Genomic DNA, 23,100 nt, shown 5'->3' with positions numbered 1-23,100 from the left:
AGCACAGATTACCATTTGCATTACAGAGTTAAGTGGTAACAAGTTAATAAGTGGTAAGTAACATTTGTGCCACACAAATTCTTTGCAATGACCATTTTCAATTAGAGACAATCTAACTATCACACCTTGACATTCAATGGCTTCACCATCACTGAATCCTCCATTATCGACCATTGACCAGAAATTCAACTCAACTCACCATATAAATACAGCAGCTACAACAGCAGGTCAGAGGTTAGGAATTCTGCAACAATTAACTCACCTCCTGATTCCCCAAAGACTCTCCGCCATCTACAAGGCACAAGTCAGGAGTGTGACGGAACACTCCCCACTTGCCTGGATGGGTGCAGCTCCAAAAATACTCAAGAAACTTGATACTAACCAGAACAAAACAGCCTGTTTGATGGACACCACACCCACAGACATCCTATGCTCTCCACCACCAACGCTCAGTCGCAGCAATGTGTACCATCCACAAGGTGCACTGGAGAAATTCGCCAAAGATCCTTAGATTGCACCTTCCAAACCCACGGCCACTTCCATCTAGGACAGCAGATACATGGGAACACCACCACCTGCAAGTACCCCTCGGAGCCGCTCACCATCCTGCCTTGGAAGCATATCGCTGTTCCTTCACTGTCGCTGGGTCAAAATCCTGGAATTCCCCCCCTAATAGCACTGTGGGTCTACCAGCAGCATGTGGGCTGCAGTGGATTGAAAAGGCAACTCACCACCACTTTCTTAAGGGCAAGTAGGGATGGACAATAAATGCTGGCCAGGCAATAATGCCCACATTCCATGAGAGAATATAAAAACAAAATAGTTCCCCTCTCTCTCTCTCTTTCTCTCTCTCTCTCTGCCTGATCTGTGAAGCACGTTGGACAAAGTGGGCTTAATAAGCTAAAAGGGGTTCCCTGTGTGGATGGTCCGTCAACAAATGTATTGAATTCCTCAATTCTGCTCCAAGTCCTGGCTTCATAATATACCAATAGCAGATGACAATTTTATTCATTTCATCATATAAAACTGAAGGAAGTATTATTTCTGAGATAATGATGGGTAAGGCTCCATATGCAAGTGGCCTTGGTTGAAACTCCTCAACCAAATGTCTACCCGAAACCCTCCATGAACTGAAGAGTTAACTAGAATGTTTTGCACGGCTGGAAGTGAATTATAAAGCTGCAATAGAATGAAAAGAATCAGATGAAGTCATAAGCAACTAAATTGAAGACTAAGCACATTCTAATAGCCGAACCCATGATTAGATTTCAACTCCATACCTTACACTTTGCCAACTGTCACTTTTTAAAAACAAATATATAATGTTACATTTGAGTGCGAGTTCTACGCTCCACTATTAAGATCTGTTTTAGTTGGCAATAGCTGACAACATACATTATCTCACTGATTTGTAGTGACGGTCATTAGAGAATATTTTGTCTTGTGATGTTGAAAAGAGATGTAAGTATAGGGCCACGAATGATTGGGATTCAGTAAATAAGGCTGCAATTTACGTTCAGGATTTGGATTACATCATAAACCACACAAGCAAAATCTGACAGCGTTATCAGTTTCATCTAAACCTGAAGATTAAATTTCAAACTCACACCTACTCTCTATTAGCTATCAGTTTCTTTCGTAACACACATTGTGGGCTGAAAGAAAGATTTGTCTGTTTCACATTCTCAGGACATCCCAAAGCATTTTCCAACCAATGAATTACTTTTCAAGAGGAGTTTCTGTTGGAACACAGCAACTAATTAGCACACAGCAAATTCCTACAACCTGTAGTAAGGCTGATGGGATTACATCTTTTTCAGCAAAGACTGGCTGAAGGATAAATATTGTCAAGAACTCCCCTGCTGTTCCTTGAAAATGCACTACTCTCTAGGAGGAAAAAACTCCTTCACATCTCAGTTTTAAGTGAATGCCCCCTTATTCTGTAATTATGTCCCCTTGTTTGAGATTCTCCCACAAATTGAAACATTTTCTCAACATCTACTCTATTAAGCACCCTCAGAATCTTGTATGCTTCCATAAGATCAACCCTCATAGTTCTAAACTATGTTAAACTACTGTTTAACCATTTTTGACAAAGTAAACCCCTTCATCCTAGGAAGTTGCCTTGCAAATCTTTTTTGAACTACTTCCATTACTAGTATGTACTTAAAAATGGGGACCAATACAGTTACAGTCTCAACAACACACTATACAGTTATAACAAGACTTCCTATTTTTAATCTCCAAACCCTTAGCAATAAAGGCTAAAATCCCATTGCCTTCTTAATTACACGTTTTGTGAGTCATTTACAAGAACACCCAGATTCCTCTGCACTGCACTTTTTGGAGTTTTTTGCTGTTTAAATAATAGCTTTCCATTTGATTTCTCCTCACAAAGTACATAACTACACAATTTCCCATCTGCCAGGCTCTTGCCCACTCACTTAATCTATCACTCCTTGTAGATTCCTCATGTCCTCATCACAAGATGCCCTCCCATCTATTTTTGTATCACCAGCATATTTGGATACAGTCAGAAGTCGCACGACACCAGGTTATAGTCCAATGACGTGATTTCAAATAAACCTTTTGGGCTGTAACCTAGTGTTGTGTGACTTCTGACTTTGTCCACCCCAGTCCAACACCGGCACCTCCACAGCATAATTGGATATATCTTCTTGTGCAATAACCTTCAATGTGGCATTTTATCAAATACCTTCTGGAAATCCAAACACATTACATCTACTGGTGCCCTTTTATCAACTCTGCTTCTTATATCCTTGAGGAGCTCTTGCAAATTTGTCAAGCATAATCTCCCTTGAACAAAACCACATTGACATTGTTTGATTGTGCTAAGCATTTCCAAGTGTCCTTTTTAAATGGAAGGTAAAGGTAAAGTCGTCATAGTCCTACCAGACCACCGGGCTGCTCTCTCATTACAGAGAGAGAGAGACAGAGAGAGTGAGAAATGACTGGCGGTGGTTTAACGTGAGGTTCACCACGCCTCCAACGAGGGGAGAGGTTGAGAAGGACAGTCCTTCATGGTAACCTCAGCCAGTGTGGGAATTGAACCCGTGCTGTTGGCATCACTGTGCTTCACAAACCAGCTATCCAGCAAACTGACAAATCCAGTGAAGAAGAAAGTTGCTCTATAAGCATGGAGTAAGATCATCAAAAGGGATGCCTAATGGACCCAAACATTTAAAGAAAGAATATTGATTGAGCATTTCGATCGACTGCCAAAAGACACAAAAAAAAGTTCATTTTTGGCACTGTGATTCAGTTTGTGTTTACTACATCGCATCCAACGAAGCCTCCCCTTACCAACTAGACTGGCCATGTTAACGGTCTTAAATAATTGGGCCATCCTCATGGTTGAGCCTAAAAAGTGAGAGTGACTAAACCCTTTTGAAACAGAGAGTTGGGGAAACTTGCAATTACATTCTCCAGATGTGCGTATATGAATATGCAAAATTCTTTGAGGACTTTGACAGTGTGGATGAGGAAAAGTTGTTTCCCCATGTGAGAGTATCTAGGGCCAGAGGGCAAAATCTCAGAATGAGGTGTCATACTTTTAAGACTGAGGTGAGGAAGAATTTCTTCTCTGAGAGGGTTGTGAATTCTTCGCACAGACAGCTGTCAAGGCCGGACCATTAAGTATATTCGAGGCTGAAGTAGGCAGAGTTTTAATCAGGAAGGGTTTTAAGGATTCCAGGGAAAAGACAGGAAAATGCAGTTGAGAATTATCTGATCAACCTCAATCTCACTGTATGGTGGAGAGACTTGATGGGCTGAATGGCCTCTTTCTGCTCCTATGTCTTGTGGACCTATTAGTCTCCAGTGATCACTGGACCCAAATGCAAAGCACTAACTCAGACTAACGCTTACCTCCCTGGCTCCAAAGTTTGACTCTAGCTAATTGTAGTACCCAACACATAATTTGGAAGCATTTTCTTTAAATTTGAAGCAAATTTCTGTGTGACGAAGCTCCAGAAGCCTTGACTTTGCTGTTGCAATGTCATCTGGAAGGTCTCAGGTAAAGAACAAAATCTTCAGTATTTCTAGCCTGATCATCAGAAATGGTGTCAGATTTCACAATACCACAGTGGCACACATAGTTCCCTTAGTGGTTCTGCTAAATGAAGCAGCGATCTTTTTAGGAAAAGGGTGAGCTTCCTTTTCATTTACAAGAGGGAATCTATAAACATTCATCTAGAACTTTGAAGGTAATGAGATAATGATCAAATTATCTGTGAACCAATATAATTGAATCATGCAACAGTACAACATAGCAGAGTGAGAACAGAAACAGCCAATTTCTAAAAATGACAAGTTCCCTATCTTGGTCATGTCCATAGATAGACTGGAGTTTACATCCGTCTCTACAGAGTCAGGCAGGGTAACTTATAGATTTGGTCATCTAGTTACAATAACATCTTTAGAACAAGGGTTGCCCAGTCCAGCATTACTAGCATTTGAGGATTGGTTAGGTAACAAGAAATAGGGACTCAACAACTCTATCTATAGGTACATACACTAAATGACTTGGATGAACAGACTCAATGTGTGGTTGCTAAATTTGCTGACAATACAAAGATATCTGAGAATAATTTGTGACAGGGACATTAGAAGTCTGCAAAGGGGCATGTACGTGTAAAGTTAAGTGAATAGGCAAAGATTTGGCAGTATAATGGGGAAAATCTGGGCTTGTTCACTTTGGCAAGAAGAATAGAAGAGCAGAATATAATTTAAATGGAGAGAGACTGCGATACAGAGGGAATATGTGTACCATGGTACATGAATCACAAAATATGATACAGATACAGCAAACTATTAAGAAAGAAGATGACATTTATTGAAAAGGGAATGAAATACAAAAGTGGAGAAACTTTGCTACTGTTCCCTCCCCTCTGTATAGATCAGTCTCTTACAGGACAATGCATTGGTGAGATCATGTCTGGAATATCGTGCACAGTTTTGGTCTCCTTATTTATTAAATGAGGTATTTGCATTTGAAGGAATGCAGAGAAGATTCTCTTGACTGACTCCTGGGATGAAGGGGTTATCTTATGAGGAAAGGTTAGACAAATTGAGCCTGTATCCATTGAAGTTTAGAAGAACGAGTGGTGTTCTTCTGAGGGGGCCTGACAGGGTGGATGCTGAAAGGACATTTCCCCTTGTGGAAGAGACTCAAAGTAGGGGACACCATTTAGAAACAAGGGGTCTCCCATTCCAAACAAAGACGAGTAGAATTCTGTCAGCGGGTTATTAATCCAGAAATCTCTTCCCCAGATAGCAGTGGAGGCGGGGTGATTGAATGTTATTAGGGCTGAATTAGATAGATTCTTGATGGATGAGGGAGTCAAGAGGTATGGGTAGATAGGAAAGAAGAGGCCACAATCGGATTAGCCACACTCTTATCAAATAGCAGAACATACTCAAGGAGCCAAATAACCTACTCCTGCCCCTAACTCATATCCATCTGATTCCCACAAAGAATTCTAATAAAGCAACATCAGTACAAGAGTTAAACCAGTACCTTTGGTTCTGCTTTATCAATACATTAGAACTCATTCTGGGGCACTAAAAGAGAGCTCGCTTGAAGCATTCCCAACCAACTTGTAGTGTCTAAGGTGTCAGCTGGTGATTCACCTCATCCTGAACTCAGAAGGTTCTGAGTTCAATTCACACAGAAGCCTTAAGCTCAGACTTTCTAGTGGCAACCCAATGGACTGCTGCATTATCAGGTCGGGATTGTGCTCCTGAAATGGCAAAAGGATTAACAGGACATCACAAATAAAGAAGTGGGTGTTTGTATCTAGCCTTTGAACCCAGGGATGATAAGTGTGAAATCACTCTGAGATATCCATCACGTTCGATTGTACATACAATATAATTTCATTCAGAAGGAGATCTTTCTCCTCAACCACTGTTGTCACTGATGCCACATACCAATGTACACAATAATATTCATACATAAAGATCAATGATGGCAATGTCCTTACTACACGTATATTACAAGATGATCAATCGCCAACAAATTGCCAGTAACATCCTTGTGCGTTATAATGCATTAAACCTTGCAAATGAAGAGGTCCCTATTGGAGTACAATCCAGGTCACTTTTGCATCTGTTTGTATTATTCTAAAAGGTCCACCTTTGGAATTTCGGAGAGACAGAGCAGTGAAACTAACCTTGGAACGGGTTCCCAGACGAAGTTTGAGGCAGCGAACTTTCTGCAGCCTGTCCTCCAGGATAAAACTTCTGGCTGTAATATTTGGGTTTAAATGTGAACTGTTGAGATTGGCCACGTTGGACAAGCATCATCAGTGGTTGAGACGGAAGAGGCACCATGCTGACAGAGAAAAACAATTGGAATAGTTAAATAGAAAAATACCTACAGCACAGTCATTGTGAAATACAACAGCATTTAAACAAGTAACAAGTAAAAGAGCTTCTAAAGATAGAATCAATTTATACACTATTGAATCATAAAATGTTTACAGTGCAGAGGTACACTCTGTTCATCATATCTGTGCCAGCTCTGTAAGAGCAAATCTGCAATTTCCACTTCCCCCACACACTGTCCTGTTACCCTCAACGTACTCTCAGTACAAATCATTACCCAAATGCCTTTTGAAAGCCTTCACCACCCTCTCAGGCAATGCACTGCAGCTCAAGTCATATTATGCTGCTGTTGTGTTCCACAAAACCGATTGTTATTTAATTGGGATACTAGGTATTTGATTGGGGTACTGCAGAATGGCTGATCCCTGAGGTAACTGTGTACTCAAATTTGAAACAACCACTTGGGAACGTCCTCAAAGGGCACTCGATTCACCGGCACAACTTCAACAGCTGGGGAACACAAACAGCTGGGGAACACAAACAGCTGGGGAGCACAAACAGCTGGGGAACACAAACAGCTGGGGAACACAAACAGCTGGGGAACACAAACAGCTGGGGAACACAATCCATACACAATCCATGAATTTACAACAAAGTTATGGAGGATGAATGGAATCAGCCCCACTCACCTCAGAGAAACCACAGTCTACACCTTGTTGCTGAGAAAGGAGCCAGAATAAAATTTACACTTATTGCTGTGGCAATTGCATTTTCCATTGTTACATTTTTTTTTTAAAAATGACATTCATTTATATAGCACCTTTCACAACCTTTATACGTCCCAATGAAGTACATTTAGATTGCCGCCCACAGTTGAAATGTCAGAAATGAAGCAGCCAATGTGCACCCAGTTCAATTCCATAAATGACAATGTGAGATAAGGTTTTAGTGATGATCACTGACAGAAAACATTAGCCAAGGAATAAACCTCCTGCACTTCTATGAAATAGCATTGTGTGATTTCTTTACACTGTTCTTAGCAGGCCAGACAATGACGCAGTTTAACATCAAAAAACAGGCATCTCCAACAGAACTCCCTCAGTATTGACTAGATGGATGCATTCAGGTTGCTGGAGTGGTGTTCAGATGTGTGTGCGTGCTACTGTTGTGAAAGCATACTTTACATTAAAAAGACTTTCTTTGAACTTATTGCTGGAAACCCCCAATTAAAGCTTTACAAAAAGCTAAAGTCACATTCCAATTACGTTAAATCAGTCTCAAAGGTGGCTGAACATTTGCATCACTGCATCTCCTATATTCCGAGGTCATTGAGATGGAGGTAATCAGTTTACAAAGCTGCATCAAGAACATCTACTTTGCAAAATGGTGACTGGGGCCATCTCTTATCACCCATGAGCAAAGCATCGAGACAATCAACTGTATATAAAACATTATACCTCATCACTAGGATAATATGACCCTGACTATGACAGGAATGGGCCTGTATGTAATCTAAACACATGACCTAGGCAATTAGAATCCACCACACATGACCACACTTGGGTGACTGGGCAATCGGAAAGAGAGAGAGAGAGAGAGACTGGCTTGTGACACTTCATGTGCTTAAGCAACTGCTCTTCTGCAGGAGTTAGGGGACATGCAAATGAAATGCTGAAAAAGCAAGATCCTAAGTGGATTCTCTCTCTCCCTTTCTCCACACAAGGTGCAGGGTTTGAGCCCTGTCTGCTATTTGATTAGGCATGTGCTATGGGCAGAGAGCAAAGAATCAACCTAGCAGCTGCTGTCTCAGGAAGATGTGATGAATCTACTGTCAACATCTTCACCACCTCAGCGCCAAAACCAAGTTCAGCCTGAAGCCAGCCAAACCACCAACCTTCAGGAACCATAAACCCCTTTAATGTTACTGGAATTTACATCTACATTGCTCAATCCAACCTCTCACTCTGTAATCTGTGTGTGTGCATTGTGTGCATGCATATGTGTGTGTGTGTGTGTGTATGTGTGTGTGCACGCGTGTGTATATGCATGTATGTGTGTATGTATGTGTGTGCGTGTGTGCATGCATGTGTGTATGTATGTGTGCATGTGTATGTGCACACGCATGTGTGTGTGTGCGTGTATGTGTGTGTGCCTGCATGCGTGTACATGTGTGTGCATGTGTGTGTGTGTGTGCCTGTGTGTGTATACATATGTGTGTGCCTGTGTGCGTGTACGTGTGTGTGTGTGTGTGTGTGTGTGTGTGTGTGTGTGTATGTGAAATATGACTTTTTTATCATTTTAATTGGACTGGTTAAGTACAATAGATACTATTACTCTTTTGTTAAATAACTGAACAAGTCCTGTTGGTGTATCTTTTACAGTCACAGCATTGAAACTGTTTAAACCATCATTGAATTGGCAAGCATAACCTCTTTTTCTAAAACAAAAAAATGCAATCAAGTAAAGAGTGGGAAAAGGGAGAAACCATCTTACCCATTCTCACTTGATCATAATGGCTCCCTACCAATCACAAGCTGATCCACACTTTAAACAGTGGAGGATCTAGTGAGTTTCAGACACAGCAGCAGTTTGGAAGAGTTACAATCAGAGGTAGGTTGTAAGGGCATGGAGAAACAGCATAAAGAAAGTGACAGTGACAATGCATTTAGGCCGTTCAAATTGCCCTGGATTACTGCCTCAGAAACTACATCGAAACCCACCAGAACCAGCAGGATCCGTTCCAGCAGATCATGTCACTGGGACTTTCAAGAGGGTAAACTAATGCAATGTCAGATAGGATCAGGCGCCATTACAGGCTCAGTTAAAATAACTTGCCACTACATCCTCCAACTCTGCCCACTCACCAGGTAGCTCCATGAGGCAGTTTAGCGACAAACTTCCCAGACTTACCGATTTGGCGTATAGACTTTGGAGGTTGATCTTTGTCACAGAGGCAGAGGCGCATGTTTGATCTCGAGAGTACTGTTTGGTGGCCACCTGGGTTCCCCACAAGTGCATCAGCTGTGGCACAGTTGGCAGCACCATCGTCTCTGTGTCGTAGGGTTTGGGCTTCAAATGTCACCCCACAATGGAAGCATGAAGAATCGAGTTTGGCATGCAGGTACAGGACTGAGGGAGTCTGCTCTCTCAAAAAGATGTGCCCATCCCACAGCCCCATTTGGGAGGGTTAGCTCAGTTAGCTGGGTCACTGGTTTGTGATGCCAACAGCATGGGCTCAATTCCTGTCTGAGGTCACCGAGAAGGCCCTGACTTCTCAAACCCAGGCCTTGCCTGAGGCAGGCCAGCCCTCATGTTTCACCTCCAGTTGTCTCTCCTTTTCTCGCTGTGATGAGGGTGCTGCCTATGCTGGCTCTCGATATTCACTGCCCACCCTCCACAGAAAGCTGGTGGCCTCCCGTCAGCGGGGACTGAGCCACTTCCATCAAAGTAGTCCAGCACGGCATTAACTGAGTTGTCAGCTTCATTTTCTCTGGTCAGAGGCTGGATATCCGCCCCAGCTTTCCCCACACCACACCCCCCTCCCCATCCCAGTGCAGAGATGACCTGGCAGCTATGGCCAAATTGTACTTTGTTCACATTCCGACTCTCCAGAGGTTGTCTCTCTGTATTGTCGATTCTCAAGATGGTAGAGGTCACCTGATATCCTGGAGAGGGGCCACCTCGGGAAAGACTTCCCCCGCACACTCGGTTCTGGAACGTACAGTGCTGGGACACCCACTTAGCTCTCACGTCACGTTACGAAGCCCGGGAGAAAATCCAGGTTTGAGGCTAAAATCGCCTGTGCATGGCCTACTTTCCGCAAAGTGAATGATATCAAAAGTCACCTGCTTGAAGATTGGCACTCAGTTAAAACTGGGGCCAATGATCCATGATCCATGGGTCATGCTCTGTACCCCAGAGAGAAACAACACCATTATAGAGAGACCAAATGTGACACAAAGTACTATTGTGCATTAGCAGTTAAGCCCATATTAATGTTAAATAAAAACCTCCACCTGACTTCCACCATTTTTACTACTTGTCTTGTGTGATAATCAACAAAATATAAGGATCTGCGGAGTGTGATTTGTATTCTCATTTACATTCCTGACTGTAATTCATTCATAAACTATCATAACTAGCCCTGTCCAGGTATACAAATTGTAGATCATTCCCTTTATACCTAAGCTGTTTGCTACCAGTATTGATATAACACATTAAGAAGATTTTCAGGTATGACCTGTAATAAATGCGGCTTCTACTTTGAATAGGTTCCACCAGATCTGTTCATCTTGACACAAGAGATGGGCAGCTAGATTTTCTGGACACAGAACTCCTGGACACAGGATCCCAGAAAGGAAGAGGGAAGTACCTGTCATTGTGAAAAGCAGTGGAAAAGCGTACTGGAGCAGCCACCAAGCAGGATGCAGAGGAGAAGTGGTTTTCTGTTTGTGAAGATCTAAGGTTCAAAGAGTCACTAGAGAGAGGCTTGGTGCTGGAAGTCAGTTCCAAGATACTCAGAAGACTGAGTGGAGCAGTTTTCAACGGTGCTGGACGTTAGAACTGGAGTAGCAGGGCAAAGGGAGACAGCTTGAAAACTATGAGGAGTTTGGAACAAAATTATCATAGCTACATATTTTGTATCTAAGATTTGTGCCTAGGTGTTTTGTACCTAAGATGGCACAGTGAGGGATGACATTGTAAACTCCTGTACTCCTGTACTTGAGTACACATGACAATAAACCTAATTCTAATTCTAACACACAAATCATGAAGTATTTTCAGTTGTGTTACTGAAGAAGTACCTATAGTGTGTTGCATTATTTGCCAAATAAGTGTGTTTGGTCTGTGTTGATTTTAATTTATTTGTTAAAGGAAAAGTTTTAAATCATGAAATCTTGCATAAGTTATACTTCCCTACTTACATGCGAAACATTTGAAGCATGCAATGTTTATAACTAGTGAAAACATGAAATGATCTGATTACTTTTTCATACGTGTATTATAGTGTGTCTTGTGCTTGAGGTAAATGCATGCATTATTGTGTGCATTGACACAAACAAATAGCAACAATGATGAAAGATGCTCACCCTAGAACAACCATCGCAGAAGGAAAGCTAAGAGTCAAACATTGAAATCAAAATATCAAAGAAATAAAGGCTTGCATTTATATAGTCCCTTCCTTCTTTGGTCAATGAAGAAATGTATTTGAAGTTGAGTCACTGTATTAGAAAACATGGCAAATAATTACTGCACATAAAGCTCCCATAAACCTGAATGTGTCAATGAGCAGATAGATCTGTTTTTTGTGGTGTTGACTGAGGGATAAATATTGGCCAGGACACCAAGGATAAAACCTCTGCTCTTCTTCGAAACAGTGCCGGGGATCATTTGCATCCAGTTGAGGAGGCAGATGGAACCTTGGCTTCATTTCTCTTGCAAAGGATGGTATCTCTCAGCAGGGCAGCACTCCCTTGTAGTGGCACCCTGAGGTAACAATCAGAATTACCTTCCCTTCCTCCAACTACTGGCAAAAGACCCATTACCCAGTTGGATGATGCTTGACTGCCAGCCAAACAGACATTTTTTTTTTCAACTTATTTCAATATTTTTAGATATTATCTAATCAAGCCAAGAAAAAAAACACAAAGAACTGCAAATGCTGGGAATCAGAGACAAAAATAAGAATTGCCAGTAAAACCCGACAGGTCCGGCAGCATCTGCAGAGAGAAAGCAGAGTTAACGTTTCAAGTCCAATGACCCTTCTTCAGAAAGTTCTCCAGTCTAAATGAAGACCTGGAACCAGAAGGCAATGATTTTTATTTGAGAAATGGTATTCAGCAGTGAAGGAGAAGGAAGAGATAAAGCAAATGATAGAACTAGGGTTGACAAACCTCCAGAATTGGCCTGGAGACTCGAGGGATTGGGAAACAATCTCTAGGACACCACCCTGAAGACAAGAGATATTTAAAAAAGACTGTTTTTGGCAATTTCTTTGAACATTAGATAATATCTAAAAATGTTGGAATAAGGTGAAAAGAAAGTGTCTGTTTGGCTGGCAGTCAAGCATCATCCAATTGGGTAATGGGTCTTTTCGCTTTCCAATTGACGTCACTAGGATGGATGTGTTGGTGGATTTATGGCTGGAGCGCAGGGCGAGTCATGTGATGAGAGCTCCAGGAATAGGCTTAATCACAGTTGGCGGCCCTAGACTAAGCAGAAACGAAGAGAGTTATTTTGAGAAACGGACGCAGGCACTTTCAGTCACAGAGACTGAAAAGGCAGGGCGAGAGAAAATGATCTGAGGACGGAGCTGGGGAGAAAAGACTGGTGTAGGCTTTGAAGTGAACAAGCTGACATCATGATGTTCTCCTCCTCACAGTGACAACATGAATGGGGATCGCTGCCCACAGTCTCCTCAGGGAATTCCAATTTCCCATTCATCACTGCAGCGGAACCAATGAGGTCACCACAGGGGAACATTTTACACAGAAGGAATACTCCAGTGCTGCCTCCAACCTGCAGCTTTCAAAGATTAAATGAGGAAGGGCAGCTGATCATCAAGTCTGTTAACTCCCCCGCACATTTTACACAAGTAATATAATTCTGCCTTGTCCAAAATTACTTAATCAGTTAGCCACTCACAGTGACTAAAACAGGAGGAAGCATTATATTTGCAGAACGTTGGGGAAAAAAAAACCTGGAGCCACATTGACAGATTAGCCAACCTCGTTTGTACATTACTGAGCTAATTGTTCCCCCATAGCCAGGCCACAAGCTGCTAACATGTATTAGAGATGACTAATTAATCCCTTTGTCCATGACTTTCACTGTCAGATGACAACCTCCCCTCCATCACAGGCAGGATCTGTTCACTTACTCTTCTCATTTTTCTTATATCCTCAATGGCACATCGACTCCCACGCAAAATCTCTTTCTCTTCTCAGAAGGAAGCAACTTGGGGCTGTTTGCTGTGGTTGGGCTGTTGCCATTTCGTCTTTCCCTGGGACCTTTCTGCCTGTGGGATCAATAAATGGTGACATATCCCAGCCAGAGGCTGGGTTGTTCCCGCATAATGTGACCAGAAGCGTTTTGCACACAGTTACTTTGAACACCAGGAGCTCGTTTCTTTAACCACATTCCGCTCCAGTGTGTTAGGGGCCAATTCAGACCAAGGAACAATAGCTGATCTGGAGACAACCTACACTCAAAGCATGGCCCTAATTGGGCTTTGCTTGTTGCTGGTTCAATGGCCACATGGGTGTTTCCTTGGTGATGGAAATATTGAATAAAGTTTTCGCCCAATGGTATCTTCACTGAGTCACTGCACTTACACACACACAACATGTAGAACTGACTATTAGGAGGGGGAATAATTTTAAGGTGATTGGAGGAAGGTATAGTGGAGATGCCAGAGGTAGGTTCTTTACACAGAGAGAGGTGGGTGCATGGAATGCGCTGCCGGCAGTGGTAGCGGAGTCAGATACACGAGGGACATTTAAGCGGCTCTTGGATAGGCACATGGATGGTAGTAAAATATAGGGTATGCAGGGTAGTTTGACCTGAGAGTAGGATAATAGGTCGGCACAACATCGTGGGCCGAAGAGCTTGTACTGTGCTGTACGCTTCTATTTTCTGTGTATGTACAACACAAGTGCTGTGGGGAGAAACATAAGCATGACAGGCGGTAGTGAAGAGGGAGAAAAAAACCCAGGAGATTCAGAAACTCCTCACTTCAGGGATTGACTCCGAGCTAGCTGTCCACAGCCACTGTACTGTGCACATGTAAAGCCTTTGATAAGGTTCTGCATGGTAGGCTAATTAGTAAAGTTAGTCCACATGAGATTCAGGGTGAGCTTGCCAACTGGATACAGAATTGGCTTAATGGCAGGAGACAGAGAGTGATAGTGGAGGGTTGCTTTTCGGACTGGAGGCCTGTGACCAGCAGTGTTCCACAGAGATTGGTTCTGGGTCATTTATATAAATGATTTGGATGAGAATATAGAAGGCATAGTTATAAGTTTACAGATGACACCAAAATTGGTGGTATAGCAGACAGTGAAGAAGGTTTTCTAAGATTACAAAGGGATCTTAATCAAATGGATCAATGGGCTGAAAAATGGTAGATGGAGTTCAATCTGGATAAATGTGAGGTATTGCATTTTGGTACAACAAACAAGGGTAGGACTTATACAATTAATGGTAGGGTCTTAGGTAGTGTTGTGGAACAGGGGGACCCAGGGGTACAGGTACATAATTCTTTAAAGTTTGCGTCACATATAGACAGAGTGGTTAAAAAGGCATTTGGCACACTTGCCTTCATTGCTCAGTCCTTTGAGTATAGGAGTTGGGAAGTCATGTTTAGGTTGTACAGGACATTGGTGAGGCCTCTTCTGGAATACTGTGCCCAGTTCTGGTCACCCAGTTATAGGAAGGATATTATAGCTGGAGAGGGTTCAGAAGAGATTTACCAGGCTGGGTATGAAAGGTTTGAGTTAAAACAAGAGGCTGGATAGGCTGGAACTTTTTCCACTGGAGCATAGGAGGTTGAGAGATGACCTGATAGAAGTTTATAAAATAATGAGAGGTATAGACAGAGTTGACGGTAGTTCACTCTTCCCTAAGATGGGGAATTTCAAGGCTAGGGGGCACATTTATAAGGTCAGAGGAGAGAGATTTTAAAAAGATGTGAGGCAAACTTTTTACACAGTGGGTGGTTCATGTGGGGAATGAACTTCCTGATGAAGTGGTGAATGCAGGTTCAATTACATTTAAAAGACATTTGGATGGATATATGAATAGGAAAGGTTTGGAGGGATATGGGCCAGGAGAGGCACATGGGACTAGTTTAATTTGGGATTATGTTCGGCATGGACTGGTTGGACCAAAGCGTCTGTTTCCGTCCTGTATGACTCTATGACTCTATGTAAATAAAGGGTGACTTAGTGACAGGATGCCAGCCTCTGTGCAGTTATTTCAGTGGTGACAGGAGAAAACAGTATATGCCTGTAAATTAAACAACCAACAGTCGAGTGAATATTCATCATCAATTTGTAAACTGTTCAGAATGTTTGATTTCAATCTAGTTTATTTCTACATGAATGTGATGGATTTAATGCATTGCAGTACAGTGTCCCATCTGGAATACCTTGTGAATTTATAGAGTCTTTCACACAAAGGAAACTATTTGGACCATTGAGGCAATGCTGGCTCTCTGCAGAACAATCCAGTCTGTTCCATTCCCCCACTCCATTGCTGTAACCCGGTTAGTTTGTTACCATCAAGCCTCTTTTATGAAATAACTGATCATCTCTGCTTCCTCCACCTTCCTAGGCAATGAGTTCCAGGTCATTAACACTCACCGCATAAAACAATTCTTGCTCTTATCCAGCACTGAATCGCTTGCCCAAAACCTTAAAATTAGAACAAAGACTGTAAACATGGATCTGAGCTGGGTTAAAGAGCTGAAAGAGCTTGGAATGGTGCACTTCACCTAGACTAAATAAGCCAAACATGAGTGCGGCTAAAAGGACAATATTTACTAGAAGTCGAAATGGTATTAAGTCAATAGCTGTTCAGAGCTGGCATTTTATTCAGTGCTGGGAAGAATATAATTCTCTGAAAGAACTCTTAAATGGTCCCAGATATTAACGGTCCATACACATTCTGCAATGTCAGAGCTGAAAAATAATGTGTAAACACAGTATAATCTAACCTCCTAGAAATGTGCCATAATTAAGAAAGTATTTGGAGCCTATTTTTACAGTGGTGCACGAGACTGATTTCGTGAAAGCATTTCATTTTGACAGCCTCAAGCCATGTTGTAGACACAGCACTTGGAGGATATTGACTTGGCCAGACACCTGTTTTTTTTGTTTTAAATTGAAGATTTGCACGTGCTTTCGTTGACTGGGACCTGGCCTAATGTCCTTTCACGGTTCTAATTAAGGTTCGAAGTCAATAAAACCTCTCCCAGCTTCACGAGAGCCGCTGCTCCTTCTCTGTCCAGGAGCGTCAAATATGAGCCAAATTCTATAGCACCAAATTACTGCTGCCATTTCAAATAGTAACTGACAGAAAGAAAATGGAGAGAGAAGAGGAATGGAGGGGAGATTTGGTGAACAATTGTTCTAGTCACCGTACAGTGATATTATGAATATAATGAAATGGAACATACCTACTACTTACATACTTACGACGCCACCAGAATAATTAATGATCACAGCCATTCATTCCCAAACAGACTGAAAAAGGAAATGTACTAATATCTATAAAATATTACAAATCTTAGCTCAGATTCTGTGCTAAGAATAAGAATGAGGCTATCGGCACTCACTGCTATTATGCAGTGAGTCAGACAGCATCTGGAGTATACAAAATGTGGAAATTACTGAGTTGCTGTCTAAGTGACCCTGCCCTTTCTCTGGCTGTGCTAACACAGTGCCTTGCCAAGAAACTAAACTGAAACACATGAAAAGTATGAATTTATAGAGTATAACTCACTCAAAATGCACTAAATATGCTAGATAAAATGTGCAAATTTTTAATAGTATATAATAAGTCTTAATTGACCCTAGACAACCACTATGGTGCTGAACCTTAACATTTACAAATGAGGTATCTCATTCCATCACATTTGAATCATTGTTACAGATCTTCTTTGAAGAAGTTTTAGTTTTTGTCTCATTGTTTTCTTTTCCTGATTGATCAATTTAAAGTAATTAATCAAGCTCATAACATGGCTCATTTGCACTTTCATGAAGCATGATGCATTTATATAGAAAGACCTACTGAGGTTTCAGACTTTCTCACTGGGTCAGTGTATTTGATTGCAGACGTTTCGTCACCTGGCCAGGTAACATCGTCAGTGCGCCTCCGGTGAAGCATTGGTGTTCTGTCCCGCTTGTTATTTATATAGCTCAGTTTGCTGGGGTGGTTGGCATTACTTCCAGTTTTGTTTCTCAGTGGTTTGCGTATTGGGTCCAGTTCAATGTGTTTGTTGACGGAGTTCCGGTTGGAATGCCAGGCTTCCAGGAATCCCCTGGCATGTCTCTGTTTGGCTTGTGCCAAATTTATTATGGATGTGCTGTCCCAGTCGAATTCGTATCCTTCTTTGTCCCTGTGTATTGAGACCAGTGAGGATTGGTCGTGTCTCTTGGTGGCTATCTGGTGTTCATGTATCCTTATTGTCAGTTTTCTTGCCGTTTTTGTCTCTTGCAAACAAAGGAATATGTTCAAGCCTTTCACTTTTTTTTTGATTCAGCCATATGTTTGGTGTACATGTTGTTAGTGTGGTAAATATGCTGCTAAGCATTTGTTTTTCAAAAGTACAAATGCCATGCAAAGTCACTGAAATCCAGCTCTGCATTAATGCTACCTAACAAAATTATACTTCTCTTCTGCCTGTACTGTGTCTCCAGGCTGAAAGAGAGATGTTTGCCAAGAACATTATTTTCTTCTCTTTAAAACATACAACTTTGTATATGTGGAGCTGGAGGAACACAGCGGGCCAGGCAGCATCAGATGAGCAGGAAAGCTGACATTTCGGGTCGGGACCCTTCTTCAGTAATGGGGGAGAGGGGGGGCGGTGATAGTAGGTTGATAGTGGAGTGGATAGGTGGGAGAGAAGACAGACAGGTCAAGGAGGCGGGGATGAGACAGGGGGCTGGTCTTGGGATGAGGTCGGGGGTGGGAAGATTTTGAAGTTAGTAAAGTCCACATTGAGACCATTGGGTTGTAGGGTTCCAGGGCGGAATATGAGGTGCTGTTCCTCCAGTTTCCAGGTAGCATCGTTGTGGCACTGGAGGAGGCCCAGGATGGACATGTCGTCCAGGGAGTGGGAGGGGGGGTTGAAGCGGTTCGCGACTGGGAGGTGTTGTTGTTTGTCACGAACCGAGCATAGGTGCTCCATAAAGCGGTCTCAGAGTCTCCGCTTGGTCTCCCCGATGTAGACGAGGCCACATCAGGAACAGCGGATACAATAGATCACATTAGTATATGTGCAGGTGAATATCTGTTTAATGTGGAATTTTTTTTGGGGCCTGGGATAGAGGTGAGGGGGGAGGTGTAGGGGCAGGTGTAGCACTTCCTGCCGCTACGGGGGAAGGGTGCCGGGGGGGGGGGGGCTGGAGGGGAGTGTGGAACAGATGAGGGAGTCGCAGAGACAGCGATCCCTCCGGAAGGTAGATAAGAGTGGGGAGGGAAATATATCCTTCCAGTGGGATCAGATTGCAGGTGGCGGAAGTGGTGGAGAATGATGCATTGAATCCGGAGGTTAATGGGGTGATATGTCAGGGCGAGGGGAGTTCTGTCTTTGTTTTTATTGCGGGGAGAGGGTGTGAGGGTTGAGGTGCGGGAAACGCGAGAGATACAGTTCGAGGGCATTTTAGGCCACTGAGTGGGGGGAAATTGCGGTCCTTGAATGCCTCATCTTGGGAGCAGATGCGGCGGAGGCGAAGGAATTGGGAAAAGGGGATCGTATCCTTGCAGGAAGGTGGGTGAGAGGAGGTGTAGTCTAGGTAGCTGTGGGAATCGGTGGGGTCAGATTGCAGGAAGCAGAAGTGACGGAGAATGATTGGTCAACAGCACCTCATATTCCGCCTTGGAAGTCTACAATCCAATGGTCTTAATGTGGACATAACAAGCTTCAAAATCTCCCCCACCCCCGCACCTCATCTCAAGACCAGCTCCCCCCCTCATCCCCGCCTCCTTGACCTGTCCGTCTTCTCTCCACCTATCCGCTCCACTATATACCCGCTATCACCGCCCCCCCTTCTCTATTTATTTCAGAGCCCCCTTCCCCTCCCCCATTTCTGAAGAAGGGTGCCGACCCAAAACGTCAGCTTTCCTGCTTCTCTGATGCTGCCTGGCCTGCTGTGTTCCTCCAGCTCCACACCTTGTTATCTCAGATTCTCCAGCATCGGCAGTTCTTACTATCTCCAACTTTGTATGTGTTTGAATCATATGCTCATTACCTTCTTCCAACTTGTAAATCTTTATTGCTGAAATGTTGCCTGAGATTTTCCTTGTACTGGTCAGGACACTGCAAGAATGCTTAATTTCAAGCAACCGCAACTATTTACAGTTCAGAAGAAAGGAGGGCTGATTGCTTGGAATTTGAGTCTGACTGGGTCAGCATCACCTTCGAGAAGTCAAATGTAACTAGCTAGCTGATTGTTAAATTGAAAAGTAATCTTACCAACAGCCCAGACTCAGCAATCTCTCTACATTCTTACTCAAGATAACCTCTTCCAAGACCGACCTCAATGACAGCATTGCAGTGGGGTCTCCAACCTATACCCTCTGAAATGATTTAATGACCTCTCCCCCTCCCCCACCTCCATACTGATTAAATTCCATCCTGGGTACGTTTTCTATTCGTTTATAGAATGTGAGTGCCCCTGAAAGAGCTAGCATTTGTTGGGTTCAGCATTGGTTGAATTGAAGGGATAACTTTCTCAGTCCTCACTCCACAGCTGTGTTTTTGGTCCAATGACAAAGCATTATTTGCCATACGAAACAACTTGCAGATTTCTCCTGATATAAGGTGCAGTGTATGAGACTCCATGATAATCACCTCAAAGGCACTCGATCATTAAACATTCATTCATTCATTGGCGGTCCCTCACAGACAAGGGTGATTCTCTTCCATTCTCAGGGTGAGTCTGCAAGGGGCTACCGCAGAAGGTGGTCATGGGAAGGGTGGGTAGGGCATTGGTGTGGCAGTGCGCCCCTTTTGCCCAGCTTCCGTTTTATCCCGATGACAAGTCTCGAGGTGCCCGACGTCTTCCCAGATGCCCCTCCGCCACTTTGGACAGTCTTGGGTCAGTGGGAATGCCGCACTTTGCCAGTGAGGCCTTGAGGGTGTCCCTGAAGCACTTCCTCTGTCCACCTGGGGCACACCTGCCATTTCGAAGCTAGGAGTAGAGCACCTGCTTGGGGAGCCTCGTGTCGGTCATGCAGACGATGTGCTCAGCCCATTGTAGCCGATCAAGAATGGTCAGTGCCTCAATGCTGGGGCTGTTGGCTTGCTCAAGGATGCTGGATCATTAAACGCTCGGTGGAGAAAGATACCTTCCTTTCCCAACAAGAGAGGACTGAGAATCCATTAATAAAGCACTAGTGACTCACTGATCCATCTCGCTTCTTTTAAGAGATTCTAAAGGGATGCAAAACTCAGACTATATATTTGTATGAATATATGTTAGAAAAACACATAAAGACACACACAATGTCAGCCAATGATTTGAAAACTAGGTGATGGTGGTGGTGGTGGTTTGTAGGGAAGCGGTTGTGAGACAGGAAACAAACACAAAGTAAAGTCTATCCTGCAGCACTTTGGCAGCAAAAACAGGAAAGAAGGTTATTATTCAAATTGCTAGAATTTAAGAAAGCTGGATGTCATCACAAGACCTGGGTGTTGTCTCTGAAGTTCAGCACGCAGGTGCAGCAGGCGGTGAAGCAGGCAAATGGTAAGTTGGCTTTCATAGTGAGAGTATTTGAATGCAGGGGCAGAGATGTCGTGCTGCAAATATACAGGGCCTTGGCAGACCACACCTGGAATACTGTTTGTAGTTTTGGTTTCCTTACCTGAGGAAGGATAAGGTTCCCATGGTAGGCTCATGCAGAAAGTAAGGAGGCATGGGATAGGGGGAAATGTGGCAGATTGGATTCAGAATTGGCTGACCCTTAGAAGACAAAGGATGGTAGTGGATGGAAAATATTCAACATGGTGCTCAGTTACGAGTGGTGTACCACAAGGATCTGTTCTCGGTCCTCTTCTATTTGTGATTTTTGTAAATGATTTGGATGAAGGAGTGGAAGGGTGGATTAGTAAGTTCGCGGACGATACGAAGGTGGGTTGAGTTGTGGATAGTGCAGAGGGCTGTTCTAGGTTACAAAGGGACATTGATAGGATGCAGAGCTGGGCTGAGAAGTGGCAGATGGAGTTTAACCCTGAAAAGTGTGAGGTGATTCATTTTGGAAGGACAAACTTGAAAGCAGAATACAGGGTTAACGGAAAGATTCTTGGCAGTGTGGAGGAGCAGAGGGATCTTGGGGTTCATGTCCACAGTTCCCTGAAAACTGCCACCCAGGTGGATAGAGTTGTTAAGAAGGCGTATGGTGTGTTAGCTCTCATTAATAGAGGGATTGAGTTCAAGAGCCGTGAAGTTATGCTCCAGCTATACAAAAGCCTAGTTCGGCCACATCTGGAGTATCGTATCCAGTTCTAGTCACCTCATTACAGGAAAGATGTGGAGGAATTGGAAAAGGTGCAGAGGAGATTTACCAGGATGTTGCCTGGAATAGAGGGAAAGTCTTACGAGGAAAGGTTGAGAGAGCTAGGGCTTTTCTTTTTAGAACGACGAAGGATGAGAGGTGACTTGATAGAGGTGTACAAAATGATCAGAGGTGTAGATAGAGTGGACAGCCAGAGGCTTTTTCCTAGGGTGGAGGTAGCTATTACAAGGGGGCATAGTTTTAAAGTGAGTGGAGGTAGATATAGGGGAAATGTCAGAGGTAGGTTCTTTACTCAGAGAGTGGTAGGGGTGTGGAATGCATTGCTGGAGAGGGTAGTGGAGTCAGCCTCATTAGGGGCATTTAAGTGGCTATTGGATAAGCATATGGATGATAGTATAAGGTAGAGGTGGAGGTTAGATAGACCTTAGGTTTAGGGTAAAAGTTCGGCACAACATCATGAGCCGAAGGGCCTGTACTGTTCTATGTTCTAAGGATGTTCTTTCTACAGAGAAAGCGCAGCGAAGGTTTACCAAATTGATTCCTGGGATGGAAGGGCCTGACATTTGAGGAGAGGTTGAATCAACTAGCTTACATAATGGTTATATTCACTGGAGTTCGGAAGAATGACGAGTGATGTTATAGGAAACTATAAAATTCAAACAAGACTAGATAAGGTTGATGCTCCTGATGCTTGGGTGTCCAGAATCAGGGGTCACAGTCTAAGGATTCAGTGATAATCATTTAGGACTGAGATAAGAACAAATTTCTTCACCAAAAAGTGATGAGCCTGTCGAATTTGCAACCACAGAAAATAGTCGAGGGCAAAACATTCTATGATTTCAAGAGGGAGTTAGATATAGCACAGGCAGCTAAAGAGATCAAAGGATATGGAGTGGAAGCAAGAACAAGCTCCTGAATTGGATAATTTGCCATGATCATTATGAATGTCAAAGCAGGCTTGAAGGGCCGAATGACATACTCCTGTTCCTATTTTTTATGTTTCCACGTCAAGCGAACAGCAAAGCGAACAAAATCCAATTACCCAGTCCATTTAAAAGTGGTGTCCACTAACGACAGCAATCAGATGGCATCTGCCAATTGAAGCAAGGGGTGATTTCTCCAACAGTTTTCACAGAGTAGTGGATAGTTAGAGAATAAAACTTAATTGTGTAACTTCCACCCTTATAACTTTGAACAGCACAGTCTCCTGTGGTAATTGACGGTGGATCTACTCAGTCACCCTCTGTCCTGTCTCAGATTAGTGGTGTTACGAAACGCTGAACAAAATAAAACACTGTTTTTTGTCCACCCAAAGTCTACTTTGCTGAATACATATTCGGGAATACAAGTGACGGGTTCATGAAGATTTGAATGTAAAATATATGACTTTTAGGTGGTGCAGAGGACTATTACATCAAAGATTCATAGTCTATAGTCATAAACCTCTAATACATTGAGCAGCATTTTGAGCTAATTGATCAGTTGTGTAGGTAATGGCTGGTCATCTCTCTT

The 23,100-nt window shown here is 43.1% G+C and overlaps 1 protein-coding gene across 1 annotated transcript in view; it reads right to left on the bottom strand.

The window, feature by feature from the left end:
- ltbp1 (latent transforming growth factor beta binding protein 1) overlaps nucleotides 1-23,100 on the bottom strand; it is a 294,397-nt gene that overhangs the window by 209,379 nt on the left and 61,918 nt on the right. The window contains exon 4 of the mRNA XM_048601362.1: nucleotides 6,195-6,355. Within this exon, the coding sequence (XP_048457319.1) occupies nucleotides 6,195-6,355 (161 nt within the window). The remainder of the gene's footprint in view (nucleotides 1-6,194; nucleotides 6,356-23,100) is intronic.

This window comes from Rhincodon typus, chromosome 9 (genome assembly GCF_021869965.1).
Source record: "Rhincodon typus isolate 14 chromosome 9, sRhiTyp1.1, whole genome shotgun sequence".
In the NCBI taxonomy this organism is placed as follows: Eukaryota; Metazoa; Chordata; class Chondrichthyes; order Orectolobiformes; family Rhincodontidae; genus Rhincodon; species Rhincodon typus.
This window is presented reverse-complemented; position numbering and strand designations above follow the sequence as displayed.